This window comes from Dipodomys merriami, unplaced genomic scaffold (assembly GCF_024711535.1).
Source record: "Dipodomys merriami isolate MVZ:Mamm:240054 unplaced genomic scaffold, mDipMer1.0.p SCAF_49, whole genome shotgun sequence".
NCBI classification, from domain to species: Eukaryota; Metazoa; Chordata; class Mammalia; order Rodentia; family Heteromyidae; genus Dipodomys; species Dipodomys merriami.
In genome coordinates this window covers 8627918-8643948 of record NW_027206057.1, presented here as the reverse complement: position 1 = coordinate 8643948, position 16031 = coordinate 8627918, and the positions used below count along the sequence as shown (strand labels likewise).

At 38.2% G+C, this 16031-nt stretch overlaps 1 protein-coding gene across 5 annotated transcripts in view; it reads left to right on the top strand.

Moving 5' to 3' along the window:
* Positions 1 to 16031, top strand: part of Satb2 (SATB homeobox 2) — a 195866-nt gene that overhangs the window by 75246 nt on the left and 104589 nt on the right. For all 5 annotated transcript variants that reach the window (XM_069995747.1, XM_069995745.1, XM_069995746.1 and 2 more), the window contains exon 4: positions 15867 to 15993. In XM_069995747.1, the coding sequence (XP_069851848.1) occupies positions 15867 to 15993 (127 nt within the window). The remainder of the gene's footprint in view (positions 1 to 15866; positions 15994 to 16031) is intronic.

Sequence of the window (16031 nt, the reverse complement as noted above, 5' to 3'; positions counted from 1 at the left end):
TGTCACTAGTATAATGTGTCAGATCACATTGTGTAGATGAGGTATTCTGGCCTCAGCATTCATGATTGCCTCTGTTCTTCCTGAGGAGATCAGATTTTCTAGAGTCCAGTCCGGCTTCCTTTTGTGCTGTGGCTACTTTGATAGGCCATCTCTCTTTATATTCCTCAAGAAAAATGTCATCATTTTTGTGAGACATATGTAAGCCTTTATTTGCATGAACACGTCTTATATTATTTGGAATGAATGTTTATGGGGTACCCACTCTAGAAAGTTGAACTTTTGGGTTATTATAGCAGCCATGTTGAATATAGCCCCCAGGTGAAGCAATAGTTATCGTCTAGAAATAAATAGCTAGGATGCAGAGCTCAGGCATCTGTTGTGACTCTATTAGATTTTATGGCAATATTTTGATACTAATAAACCAAAGGACTAAGGATTCAAAGAAATAAAATTGGGGCCCTATCTCCAGTTTTGAGTTTATAAAGAACCATAGAAAGTTTGATTTGAAGCTGGGCGCTGGTGGCTTACATCTCAAATCTTAGCTATTCAGGAGGCTGAGATCTGAGGACTGCAGTTCAGAGCTTGCTTGGGCAGAAAAGTCCATGAGACGCTTATTGCCAATTTACCACCAGAAAATGGAAAGAAAGAAAAGGAAGGAAGGAAGGAAGGAAGGAAGGAAGGAAGGAAGGAAGAAAGAAAGAAAGAAAGAAAGAAAGAAAGAAAGAAAGAAAGAAAGAAAAAGGAGGAAGGAAGGAAGGAAAGAAAGTTTGGCCTGCTTTGTCAGTTATCTAAATGTAGTCCATGTGAATATTGTTAGATGTTTAAGAACAATAGCTCATGTGAAGTCATTTTTTAATATATATTATTGTAAGGATACTGTACAGAGGGTTGCAGTTACATGAGCAAGGTAATGAGTACATTTCCAGTCGAGCATTGTTACCCCCTCCTTTGTTTTTCCCCTACCATCCCTTCCCTCCCTACCTCCCCAACTCCCTTCCCTCCCCACCCTGAAGTTGTAAAGTTTGTTTTCAACATAGTGTCTTGTACATCTCATTGTTACAATGGGTCAACCTGTATCCTTATTTCAGCTTTTTGTTATTTCTTTTCCTCTCCCCAAATTAGAAAAAATGTATTAGAAAAAATGTATATGCAAGATGCAGGGCACTGGAATCAAAATAGGAGTTATACCATGGGGGAAGAGAAACAACAACAACAACAAAAATCACATAGTACATTCTCAGTACATTGGAAACAACAGCAAAAAAGATAAAACCTCTTATGTCCCTATCTTGGGGTTCGTTTCACTTAGCATCACCTTATATGGTCATATGTATATATCTTTTGACCTTTTCTGCTTGTCCTAGATATATACTAGTTATGCAGGTAAGGGAAAGCATGCTGTTTTTATAACCCAAATTCTTTCTTTCCCATGAAGAAGCAAAAAACATCAAATATTCAATATCATCTTGGGCAGATCATAAAGAAAAGTAGTTGTGTTCAGACACTATAAAAATCATATGGGTTTGCTTTACATGAAGTGATTTATGGATGAATTAAAGATATGCTTTATTCTGGCTTATTAGATACATGATTACATGCACCACCCCAATTGAATAGTCCGTATCATCAAGTAATTTAGTTGCAAAAAGAAGCTCTTTTTTTCTTCTTAATTCTATATTTTATATGGCAAAATACAAATTAATGCTGAAATTCTATGTCACATAGGTGAAATTGGGAAGGAAATTTGTAATTATTTGCAAACTTACAATTCTTAGAACATACTCATGTATCAGTATAATTATATACACTGTTTTTTTCCTTTTTTGGGTATTAATCTCTGATTGATTATGAATGATTTTGAAATATATTTAAGAGTATAAAAACTATAAATTAATAAGCAAATGTTCAGGGTTATTTTTACTTATGTAAATGTCTTGCTGGGAGTCATACTGGAAAGCGTAATATTAGATCTTAGAAAATAATGGTTTACTTTTTGTTTCTGGTACAATCAACTTTAGTGTGATAGTGGGAAACTTGGTTATCTGTTTCCTTCTTGCGTAGTAACATTACAAGGTCATGATAAACTTATAGTAAAGGGTTATTCTAAAGAAATTGTGATGAAACACGATCAGTCATATTTAAAAAAGGGGGCAAATTTGGGCCCAAGAAAGTATCATAGCAGTATAAAAAAAATTAGACATGAAGAAAATTGAGTCTCTCCCCTCCCTCCCTCCCTCCCTCCCTCCCTCCCTCCCTCCCTCCCTCCCTCCCTCCCTCCTTCCCTCCCTCCCTCCCTCCCTCCCTTCCTTCCTTCCTTCCTTCCTTCCTTCCTTCCTTCCTTCCTTCCTTCCTTCCTTCCTTCCTTCCTTCCTTCCTTCCTTCCTTCCTTCCTTCCTTCTTTCCTGTGCCAGTCCTGGGACTTGAACTCAGGTCATGGGTACTCTGAGCTTTATTTTTGCTCAAGGCTACAGCTCTACCACTTGAGTTATAGCTGTACTTCTGGTCTTCTTGGTAGTTTATTGAAGGTAAGAGTCTCACAAATTTCCCTGCCTGGGCTATAAAATTGGGACTCTTATATTTTCTGCATTTTCCTCCCCATGAATTATATGGGATGTTTGCCAAAACAACAAAAATACAACAGTAACACAAAGTGAGAATAAATGGATTCTTTCTGCTTTTCCGTTTGCTCACTTGGCTTAGGAATCTCAGTGACTGAATGTGTATCTGAGATTTGGGATGCTCCTTCCTTTTAGAGATGGGAGGTTCATAGTTGTGTGTTACTATAATCAGAATAACTCAAGTTATTTTAAGGATGCATGAATTAAAAAAAATAATCTGTATGACATATTACTCTTTGGGGATACCTTCACTGCCTTTTCCCAAATACAGCACAGTAGAAGAAGACTAAATGGTCAGCTCTAGTTGATTTCTTTCTTCTTAGTTTCTTTACCAATTTTTATTTTTCTTTAAATTTACATATATATATATATGTATGTATTTGAGCTGGGGTTAACTCAGCACCTTCCCCTTGCTTGGCATGTATTGTTCTATCACATGAACCACCTCACAAGCTCTTTTTGTACTTTAGGTATGTTTAGATACGGTCTCATTTTTTTTGTCAGTTATGGGACTTGAACTCAGGGCCTAGGCATTGTCTCCGAGTCTCTTTGTGTTCAAGGCTAGTGTTCTACCAGTTGAACCACAGCTCTACTTCTGGTTTTTTGAGTGGTTAATTGGAGACGAGTGTCTCACAGATACTTTTCTGCCACAGCCAGCCACCCTTGAACTGCGATCCTTAGAATTCAGCCTCTTGAGTAGCTATGATTACAGGTTTGAGCCCCAGTGCCTGGCCAGGTCTCATATGTTTTTGCCCAGGAGATTGTCCTACTGTGATCTACACTTGGCTGGGATCATAGAAGCAAAACCACCCTTGGCTTACTGAGTGAGATGAGGGTTTTACTAACTTTTTCCCAGGCAGGCTTTGAACTTCAATCCTCCCAATTTCCCTCTTCTGCACAGCTGAGGTTACAAACATGACCCCTTGTCTATTCTTCTTTTCCTTTCCTGTCCTCCATCCACCTTTTTTTGTCTTTCCAGGTCTGTTCTTGTAGCTCTGGCTGGGCTGGAATTTAGGATATTGCTCGGGATAATGTCAAACTCACAATCTTCCTGCCTCAACCTCTTAGGTGCTGGAATTAGAAGTGGGTACCACTAGTTTTTATTTAATCTTAATTTTTTTATGTGTGTGCTGGTACTTGGGCCTTACACTCTCATTAGGCTTTTTCACTCAGGGCTGGTGCTCTACTTGAGCTATGCCCCCATTTCTGGCTTTTTGCTGGTTAATTGGAACTAAGAGACTCAAGGGCTTTTCATCTAGGGCTTGCTTCAAATTGCAATCTTCAGATCTTGGTTTCCTGAGTAGCCAGAGTTTTAAGTTTTTAAAAGCTCTAGATCTTGTGGGGAGGTTTGGGGTGAAAGAAAATGTACTACGTTCTCCCTAGTGGGGAGAGGCAAGATGCTAGGGTTGCACACACCCTTTATGAGAAGGACCACTGCTGGTTGAGTTCCTTGTCATCCTTCTGTGGACACAAGTGGGTGCTGCCCTGGGGGTGTAGTAAGTCCTGGCAGAGGGTAGGACCAAGCATCCATCCGGTTCCCACTATAAATAAAAGAAAAATTAAGCCTTGTCTTCAATTTGAGTCTTTGTAAATCAATGATTCCTAGGACATTTGTTAGTATTTATGATTAGGTAATTTTGAAATTTCAGTTCCTTATTCCTATTTGTCAACATCAGATTTCCTGAAGAAGTTGGATTTATTTACATACATGAGTAATGTTAAGAGCTTATAGTAATACATCTTTAAGGAGAGGAAATGACTGATCTGTGGAGACTTTATAATTTTTTTTAATTTGGTGCTATAAAATTGATTTTAGAATACCTTATTTATCCTGATAATTTGTGTTATTGTCTTTAATTACCATAGGGTTTAGCTGGGATATTTTTTCTTTTGTAATTTTAAGGTAAATAACCCAGTTTTATTTATTCAGACTAGTCTATTAGCAGTCTGTAGGCAACAGCTTTGTTATTTTAGTAAGATGTGCAGTTGGTAGAATGGTAGTTTAAAAAAACCCAACACACCTGATTGAGCCATGTTCCCTTTTTTGGTTGATATGAAAGCCATTGTTTTGCTCACCAACTGGCAGACCTTCAATTATTCTGAATTTAGAAGCTGTTTACTGTACTTTGAAAATTTTTTTAAAAAAATGAGCCTTTCTGAGAAACAAAAAACTGGGTGCTTGCCATTTTTCACAGTTTTGGAGATTTAATGTGTCATTTAAATGACAGTAATCAGAACCACTATTATTATTGGGCCAGAAATCATTTGGGCATCCTTTTAATCTAGGGTGTCTGCTGCAAGGAACAGTAGAAATAACCTGGTAAGTCCCTGTGATTGGAGTGGATTTCACAAAATTTTGACCTTCAGTTCTGAGACCTTTCTTGGGCTTCCTCAGTTGTGTGGAAAACCTCTCATACTGGTCTTGCTGGGTATCCAGGGTGCCTAGAGTACCTGTTGGGATTGGCAGAATGCTGAGGTGTAGAGCAAGGGACCAAAGTATAAACCTGCAAAGTGAACTTGTGTTGTCCACAGCCAAGTCAGGGAGGCCTACCCTCCTCCCTTTTTCTCTCCCTGTTTCCCTTTTTCCCTGCCTGCCTCCTAACCTTCCTCTCATATATCTGAGCCTCAACTCTCTGCCAGGCACTGCACTGTGCATGGAACTTAAAATCTAGTGAGGTATTTGAAGGCACAAAGGATCTCTGGGATTGTTTGTAGCAGAGGGTATGTGGTGAAAAAGACATGTCTATTCCTACAGATGGCAGAATGGAGGCTTCACTGACACGCAAGTTTTCAAGTCTGTTAGTCGACTTCTTGTTGCTATGGCAAAATGCCCTCCCCATGAAAAATCAACTTAAGAGGAAGAAAAATTCATTATGGACCACAGTTTCAAAGGTTTTTGGTCCATACTAACTGGTTGCATTGCTTTTAGGCTTGCCTGTGTCAAGGCTAAGACATCATGGCTGAAGGGCATGGTGGAGGAATACTGAGCATCTCAGGATAGGCAAAAGGGACCCTTCAAAGATACATGCCATCACTTACTTCCCCTAAGTTGGTTCTATCTCCCAGTAACCCAACTATGAACTCTTCAACCCATCTACTGATGAGGTTAGCATTTTCATTATCCATAACCTGTCAATAGATCAGTAGTCATCAGAGAGGACCAAGTCTTCAATACACAAGGTTTTGGGGACATTTTGTGTCCAAACTATAACCACCAGAGTTTTTGGACTATACCAGATTATGTGTTGTGTTAGCCAGCAACATTTTAGGGGATTTACATTTTTTTGCTTAAGTAAAGGCAAGTTTTCCTTATTTAAAAAAAGACAAGCTGGGCGCTGGTGGCTCACGCCTGTAATCCTAGCTACTCAGGAGGCTGAGATCTGAGGATCGCGGTTCAAAGCCAGCCCGGGCAGGAGAGACCGTGAGACTCCTATCTCCAATAAAACCACCAGAAAACCGGAAGTGGCGCTGTAGCTCAAGTGGTAGAGCGCTCGCCTTGAGCTGAAGAGCTGAGGGACAGCGCCCAGGCCCAGAGTTCAAGCCCCATGACCGACCAAAAAAAAAAAAAAAGGCAATTTTACCTCTTTTATATTAACTTATACTTTATCAATACCAGAATGTTTATATGCTACTAATTTTCAATGCACTTTAACTCATTATTTATTATAATTTTATGAGTCAGATCTTAATAGTATGATTCCTACTAAATTGCAAGTTCTTGATATTAGAAAAAAAAATTCATTTCTGACCTCCTCCTACTTTCTCTGTCTGAGGTGGGGAACATCTGCCCTGTGCTCCAAAATATTATTTGCTACCTAACAGGACAGCACATACCCTCTCACCTCCTGCCTGTTGCTGTCTGCTTATGTTGAGTGGTCTGTAAATGATGTTATAAATACCCAAATGACCCTTGGTAGTATAAAGTTTCTCTACTTTTATTAAATGGTCACTGAGTATTCTAATTGTCATGGATACCTACATATGTCATCAGGAATAGTATCTATGCCTTTTGACACTTTTCTGACATGGTTGAATATTTTAGGAGGCTGTTATAAACCTTTACTAGGTGCATTGTGACTGGAAGTCTACCTTTGATTTGATGGAAGAAACATTTGCCCTTTTTTTTTTTTTTTTGGTCAGTCCTGGGCTTGAACTCAGGACCTGGATGCTATCCCTGAGTCTCTTTGTGCTCAAGGCACTCTACCACTTGAGTTACAGCACCACTTCTGATTTTTCTGTTTATGTAGTACTGAGGAATCAAACCCAAGGCTTCATGCATGCTAGGCAAGCACTCTACCACTAAGCCACATTCCCAGCCTAACATTTGCCTTGTTGAGGGAACCCCCTTGTGTATTGAGCACTTGGATTCTTTCAGAGCAATTAAAATGGTTGCAGCATGTGTCAGAATCTGGTTTTCAGCTTTTAGCTTTGACATTTCTAGAAAACGCAAGTCTGAGCATTAAAAAATGTGAACTACCTAGGTTTAATAGTAGAGTGTATATGAAGATATACTTGCCTGATATACACATATGTGAACCTAGAAAGTAAAAAGCACTGAAGTGCTTTGAAGGAAACAAACTAATAGCAGCAGCAGCAGCAGCAGCAGCAGCAGCAGCAGCAGCAGCAGCAGCAACAACAACAAAACTCCAAAGCAAAAGCAGTTGCCACTTTTGGTGTCATATTTGCTCCATGTCATATAGTTTCTTAACAAATTACTGTGAAATCAGGTTAGCTGGAATATCAATAAAAAGGTTCAACATAAATGAATATATTTTTGTCTTCATATAGTAATGGTAACATTTATTTGTTAATTCACTTGCTATATAATGTTGTCCTTAAGGTCAGGTATTACATAACCTTTGGTTTTAGGAAACAATGTGGAAGTATGCAATTGAAAGACTTTGCTAGAGAATTGAGCCCAATGATGGAGGACCTGGAATTCTAGGTAACATTTAATCTTCCTCTCGTCTGAAAAGAATATGTAATTCATTAGGAGGTGAAACATGTGATGCAACTCTATTTTGAGATCTCCAGTGAATACTTCTTACCCCAGAGGATGCAGAATTACTTGCTAAACATGTTGTGAATTTCATCTGCTAGAACATAGGGGAGTGTGAAAGAGGGTGCTTTTCTCCTCTGTGTCTTTGATTATGGAAGACACCATAGGGGGACAAGTGCTGGAAGGAACTTGATTTATGCAACTTTATTTCAGAGTAGACAGGAGGGAGGGACAAAGAGAGAGTAGCCTGTTTGTGTTACCTTCCAACATTAACACTTTAATTTGAAACACTTTCAGATAATGATTAAACTTGGAACAATAAATCTGTCTTTGTGAGGGTGGGGAGCCGCAGAAATGGACAAAAGATGAACAAATGTAGCAGTGATACTCACTAGACAGTGTGCTGCAAATGAACTACAGCATACAGCTTGTAGAGTGGGTGTGGGAAGGGAAAAAACTAGGGTAGTGATGACATTGTCCAAAGAGAAATGTACTCATTACTCGCCTTGTGTAACTGTAACCCCTGTGTACATACCTTTATAATCAATAAATAAATAACCGAAAAAATAAGAAAATACATTCCAGATAAAATATATTCTGACTAGTAGGAGAAATATAGAACTAATTTCAAATAATTTCTCACAACACTTTTCCTTCTCATTTGTTCTATTCCTTTGAGTAATATTTTTACATGGGACACTTGTGAAATAACTGAATATTAGATATATTTTTCATGTACTGGCTGTTTTTTTTTAAAGAATCAGAATTTTTAAAATTAAGTAAAGGTTTCTATAATAACAGTTTCAGAAGTTCTTATTTGTGGAATAATTTTGTGTTCTCTCTCTTTCTCCCCACTATCTTTATCTCTCTTCTTTCCCTGTCTTCTTTCCTTCCCCCCCACCCCTTTTCTCCCCACCCCTTCTTCCCTCCTTTCTTCCTTCTATTTTTTTTTGCAATAAGGTCTTTATTAATTTACTCTAGTTACTTGGTGCTTATATTAAATAATCTAATAAGAGTCAGAGTCATAACATAACGTTTCCCAAATGTGAAGCAGCATGTATTACACGAGACAAAATCTTTAGGACACAAAAATGTAAAAGCCATGTATAGAATTACGAGACAACTAATGGTACTCTGTGTGTGTGTGTGTGTGTGTGTGTGTGTATTAGGTAGAATGTTTCTGTAGTGAAAGGGCTAGTCAGCTCAAAAGCAGTGGATGGATAGCCTTTATTACTATAGTTTATTCATAAACTACTCTAAAATTTCAGATTTTAATATTAATAATTTTCCAGATGATAATTTCCTGTGAAAGTTGCAGATTAAAAAAAAAAGTTACTGTTCTTAAAAAGTTAAAAAATTCTGTTGTTGGTTAATAACATCTGAGTTGTGTTGCAAGTCTGCAGGTGTGGGAAAGAGTATATTCAGGGTGTGTTAATTTGTAGCTACATTTATATAGCAGTATAACCTCTACCCTTATTCTGAATTGTTGAATTATTTATGTTTGTCTGGTGTTTTCTTTTGTATTTTGCAAGTATGAGATTAAGTGCATTGTAGGCTCTCAGACAAGTGTGTAATGAAGTTTCACTAATTTCAGTAAGTGATATAGGCACTAGAATAATGTAAAATGTCTGAAGAATGCTATTTTATTTTCTGCTTACTTTTATTCCAGTTCAAGCCATTGAAGTGTAGAGAGTCTTTAAAACTCAAAGCAGAATGTATGAAAAGTTGGTTTATTCTAATAAGTTATGTTGGGGTAGTGCTAAGCTTTTCCTTAAGAGGGAAAATATGTGTACTTAAAAGACATTTTTGTTTTGTTTTTCTCTTTCCTCATTGGAAAGTCTTCCCAGCACGGGTTTAGCAATAATCACTACAGTTTATGCTATTTCTCTGCTACAGTTTGATGATATACCCCAGTTAGGCCACAGGTTAGAAACATAGGCTGAGTTATTATATACTGCTATTATATACTTCTAGGTAGTGATTTCCTGTGAACTGATTTATGGATAAATAATTCTATGTTATTATTATATAGGACAGACAGTTTTTAATTTCTGTAACAAAGCATAGCCTAACATCAGAAAATTATATGCTTTAGCATAGGGACACCGCTGGTCCAAGGAGGAAAAACAGAGGGAGTCCCTGTCATACATTCTCCTATTTTTACAAGGGGCCTCATCAGCAGTTGGTGTATTGTAAAAATAATACCAGGAACCAGAAGCCCCAAGGCTTAGTTATTGAGGCTGGAGTTTTTTATTGACACTCCTTTGCTGACATATTTTCTAGAGAGTTATGAGATATATAAACTCCAGTCTTTGGATATTAAAGCTAATGTCTCATATTATCCCAGGCTGAGTTCTCACTTTGCTTTGAAAATTAATGTCAAAATGCACCTGGAATAAAAGAAAATTGTCCCACCAGGCTGCATTATAAGAATAGTACTGTTACATTGCTTGGTTGCATATACTTGTCTCACAAATGGACTTGTAGGCTTCAACCTGCAATTATAGAGCTTTAACCCGTATACTTAGTATACTCCCATTTTATCAGCATGCATCTCCATGCTACTGTGAGCCAATGTCCCTGACAGACGATCTCTTGTAGGCTTTCATGAGGCATTATTTTCATATTTGAGGTTCCAGGTGCAGAAGCTTGGTTTATTTTAGGCGTGGTTTCCCTCAGCTATGTGTTTAGCAATAAAAGGATCTATCCTCAATTGGAAACTCCATAAATTCAGGGGCAGTGTGCATTGGGTTATTTTTGCATAATAACTTATACCAGAAACACACAAGCATTATTTGTTGAATGAGTGATTGGGGCTTACTACAAATCTTTCTAATGGTTTATTGATTATATTGTGTTATCACAGCATCCTACTTTATAAGTGATTTACTTTCCAAAGACTTCAGTAAGTGATTGTTTCGCTAAGAAGTTTAGTAATGTAATTCTTTTGTTTTTACGTATTAGAGACAGATAATACTAAAGGTATGGATTTTATATGTGCTTACAAGAACATTTTGTCTCTTTGAGATAGATTACAAACTGATTGAAAAACACAAACAACTATTGATATTTCTTTTTATAAAACATCAACTCTTTCACTGTGGCAGAATACTGTATGGAGAGAATGAAAAACTAGTTTCCATTATTGTATCTTTTTAATTTTAGGCAAAAATTGCTTCCATTCCCAACTTAATTTTATGTCACTAATGGGAAATTTACCTACAATTGCATTTTGTTATTTGGTCTGAATGCATTACATAAAGAGTGGATTGGCACTCTGTATTTTAGAATGAACAGATTTGTCTGGATATAAACAGTTTTATTTATATTGTGCTCAATTCAATCATGTTAACATTTGTATGAATTTCAGCTCCAAAATAAAGGCCCATAATTTGTGACTCAAAGACCTTCAAACTGCATCTGTAATAGTCTTCAACACCAGGCATTTTCTAAATGTTTGCAGATGATAGATTTCTTGGAATAATAAAGATGATTTGGGAAGCAATGTTTATGTTTAAATTTGCACTTTATGGGAAATCATTTTTTCCCTCAGTGAAGTCCCATTGGTAGCTGACTCTTCATTTTTTTGGGCTTATCACCTGTTTGCTTTTCCATTTCATTTGTTCTTTTGTTCAACATTAAATGTCAAGACTGACTTATGTGTGACTGGAGATAAGTTATGGCCTTGTTCTCCCCAGACTTGTGGTTGGAGATTGGTACAGGGCTACAGCGAGAGGTTTCTGTGGAAAGTTGCTCCCTGAAGCTCAGGTGCTCATCCTAGTAGTTCCCCTTGGTGTTTTTGAAAAGTCACTCTCCCTTGATCTTTGACTCACCCACTGGTGAGTCCCTCCCTCTCTCTTGAACTCAAGACTGTCCCTGATAATTTTTGCTCAAGTCTTCATACTACCACTCTAGCCACAGCTCTACTTCTGGCTTTTGGGTGGTTTATTGGAGATAAAAGGCCAGCCCTGGTTGGCTTTGACCCATGATTTTCAGATCTCAGCCATCTGTGTAGCTAGGATCACAGGCCTGAGCCTGATGGTTATAATCTAATGTAATCATCATTAGATTTGTCATTTTTCAGATCGAAATTAGAAAAGTTACTTACACTGGGATTAGAAATTTTAATTATTTAACAACTGTAGTTGTTATGCCTTTATCACCGAGATTCCTCTGATGCTGTGCGTCAGATATGACCCCAACGGACTTGTGACACCTCTTTGTTTTCTTATGTCTTCCTTACTGCACTGTAGCTTTTGTGGGGTCTGCATCCTGCTTTAAAGTTTGGGAAGAGGTTGGTTGTAATTAGAAGCACCTTACCTGGTTTGTTTTATTTTTCTCCCTTTTAGAATGCTGCTCATTTTTAAGAGGCTGCATTCCAATATAGATTGATCTCTTAAAGCTTTGCTCTGGTGGTGTTGCCTGTGCTTAGTAATGAGAAAGATCTGTTTCTTTCTGATTTTTACTGAGCACCTACTATGAGGTGATCCCTGAGCGGCCATTCTTATTTTAAACCCTCATGATATCTCTCCAGGATGTGGATTGTTACTATCCAAGTTTTGCAGATATGGAAGCTGACACATGGAGAAACTAAATGAGGTGCCCAAAGTCTTACAGCTAACAAACAGAGGTGACCAGACACAAAACCACCCCTGACCTGCTCCTATTTGCTAGCCTATACAGAGTATGGTCAGACATACAATGCCCTCCAGACTTAGAAAAAAATTTCTCTGCAATCTTTTCTTATAATCAGGCTCTACACAAAGGGCTTTACATGTAATAGGTACAGTAGTCTTAAAAGATCAGTCTTTTTTTTTATTGTTCCATTTCACAGATGAAAGAATATACAGAAACAAAGTAGCTTACTAGAGTCACGTACTTTGAAGATGGGGACCAAGATTTGGTCGGAGGCAATTTCATTTATAACCTTCATTTCTCTTCATAGTTCCTATGGTATACTGCTTTCCAGTTTGATTTCCTAAATTAACATTCATTTAGGAAATGTTCTAAGTAATATTTTTGTCATCTTTTAAAAAAAATCAAGCAAAGAGGGCTGTTTCAAGAAATATATTCTAAAAAGGGTTAATCTGTGAGCCATTCTGCTTAGAGAAAAGGCTTATTTAAAAAGAGCTACCTCATGGGGCTGGGAAGGTGGCTCAGTGGTAGAGCGCTTGCCTTGCATGCATGAGACCCTGGGTTCAATTCCTTAGCACCACGTAAGCAAAAAGGAAAAAGCCGGAAGTGGCACTGTGGCTCAAATGGTAGAGTGCTCGCCTTGAGCTAAAGAGCTGAGGGACAGCGCCCAGGCCCAAGAGTTCAGGCCCCACGACTGGACCTCCCCCCCCCAAAAAAAAGAGCTACCTCAGCCCCTTACCTGGTTGGAGGTGGGGGGGCTTCTGCATAGAGCTCTGCTCACAGATTATGCACCTGTAGAGTGGGGTAGACAGTTGGGCATAGATCCTGACTTCCAGGATGATTCAGGTTAATCACGATAGTGCAAAGAAGGCATACACTACCTCCCCCTGCCTAAGAAAATAACATGCATCAACAGCTCTCTTCCAAGATGAAGAAAGCAACCTGGAGCAGCTGCTCCACGTAGAGGTATTAAGTGTTGTGAAAACACCTGTGTGTGTCTAATTCCAGCCCAAACAAGCCTCCTTCTGGCTCATCAAGATGGGGGATGGGGGTGGGGAATTTACCTAAATGGAGGTGACTGTCTCTATTTAGGTGATTTGTCTTTCATTTTTTATATAGATTTCTCTCCTTCACATTTCTGTTTCTAAAAATGGGTATAATAATTTGCATGCAATAAAATGTGTTCAAAGTGGTGGGTTTGCTGAATTTTGATAATTTTTTAGACTCATGGAACTACTAGTCAAAATACAATCCCTCTGTGTCTCTTTCTAGTGAATTCCCTCTCCTGTTCCTTTGACTTCTGTCCTCAGTGGTCAGTCTCTCTTGTTTTGGATTTGATATAAATGAAACCATATAGCTGTATTCTGCTGTGTGTGGTTTTATTGAGGAATGCTCCTACACAACAAAAAGAAATGGATGCACCCAATAGGGATGAGTGTCCCGTAGCATAGCACATAGAAGTTTTCAGGGTTCATTTTTTTCTAATTATGTTCATATTCATTGTAACCAAAGTGACCCACAAAAACTGATGCTCCTGCTTGCTTCTCAGAGCTTTTGGCTCCCAAATTGTTTCTCCCACTACTCTCTTATCATAAAGGTAGCCTGCTGGTAGAATGTGATCAATTTACATTCAATTTAGGAGCCATCGCGATAATTTTTTTGAAAAGAAGTTGAAATTGTGAAGTAATTTTACTTTTTCTTGAAAAAAAGGAAGTGTGTCAGACGTGTTAAATGGTATGATTTTAGTATTTGCAAATGCCAGAGTAGTAAAAGGAGCAGGGAAGCAATTCCTTCTTCTTCAGGGTGGTGTCCAGCCGGCCCTGGATGTTCATTTTGTGGCTGATGTGTGCTGTGTACTTTTCATTGTCATGAGAGAATGTTAAGGAAAACTATCCCCACAAGAAAACAGCTTTTCTTGGCAAGTGAAATATAACTTCAGGAGCCAGAACTGGAGACATACGGTACTATGAATGAGAGCTGTGTTACTTTATTGGATCTGGGTCCAGGCACTATTTATACTGCAGCATATTCAGCACCAGATTGTTAAATCTTAATACTGAAACAGTGCATCATTTTAATATTTTTGTTCTGTTTATTCCCTGTTTTCAAGCATTATGTCAAGCATTGCGCATTCATTTATTTCATCTTGGACAGGACATGCCCTGACCAGAAATTTTATTTCCTGTTGTTGGAATTTTGCCCTGTAGCTATAAAGTATCATTTTGTGAAGCGTTTAAAAGTACCTTTGAGTATACAGGTGTTCCTGCACTCTCACTGGTGATAAAAAATATTATTTTTTGAAGAAAAACGTAGTTGGACTCACCCACATTGTCAAAAGTAAAAATAATAATGCTGTTTTTCTTTTATCTCTAAAATGTAACTTTTTAATATTTGACAAGATCTAATATCCTAGGGACTACTGGGTTTTTCATGGCATAGAAATAAAATTTTTGTTATCTTCTGTCATTTGCAAAATGAGTTTCTCAAGTTTTCTTCATTAATTTTCTGTGTGCCCTGAGCACCAGACAAGATGGGCTCATCTTATGCATAAGTTAGCATTTCACCATATGTTGCTAAAACCATCCCATGAATCTTCCTGTAACAAGGGGATTCCTAAAATTACTGCTCTCTGGAGCTTAAAGTTTGACCAGGATTTTTATTCTTTTCTCTTTATCATACACATTTTCCAGGTGCAACAGAAAAACCTACAAAGGAAGGGTACTATTGTCATTCTAGAAAGAAACAAAGTTCTTAAAAAGAAAGGAAATCCAAGGCATCGTTATTATTTCTGATCTGGGGTCGGGGTTGTATGACAGGTCTGGCACAGGAAAGGAAGCCCTCTGCCTCGTGAAAGGCCAGTCTAGGGATGAACTCTGCTTTACCAATTTCAAATGCCGTATGCCCTGGGAATCACATCATAGAACAATATAGAACATGACTGCAAACTGAGCCCACACACAGCATTTTTCTTGTTCAGTTTAAGACCATATCTTGTATTTACTTAAAGGTTACTTGATTGATTGATTACTTTGTTTATGAAGTCAACAGTCATATATATTTAGCATCAGTTTTTTTTTTTTTTTTTTTTTTTTTTGTCCGGTTGTGGGGCCTGAACTCTGGGCCTGAGCACTGTCCCTCAGCTCTTCAGCTCAAGGCTAGTGCCCTACCACTTGAGCCACAGCGCCACTTCCGGCTTTTTTCTTTTTGCTTATGTGGTGCTGAGGAATCGAACCCAGGGCTTCAGGCATGCAAGGCAAGCGCTATACCACTGAGCCAACTTCCCAGCCCCTTAGCATCAGTTTTAAGTTAGGCTGAGAAACAAGACTTTGGGGAAAGGAAGTATCAGGTTGGCTTTCTAAATAACTTAAGAAAGAAGAAAACATAGGAGGACTGATTGTCCATGATTACACTTCATCCTTTTCATTCCTGTCTTCCTGTATAGCTAACTAACTCAATTGTCAGCCAGAGAAAAATAGCTTATTGCCCTGGGTTGTAAAATATCAGCGTGGGCCTTGAATGTTGACTATTGAATGACCTTCTTCACATTGAACAAACAACAGGAAGGTTTAATAAATAGCACATATGTGTTTATGATGTTTTTCTTCCCTGTGTAGGAATAATCAAGCTGGGGAGGTGGAACCCTCTCCCCCTCAGTTATGTGACAGATGCACCCGATGCAACAGTGGCCGACATGCTACAAGATGTCTATCATGTGGTGACGTTGAAAATTCAATTACAAAGGTGGGTGTTTCTGAACATCTGTCTTTCCTTCCTCTCAG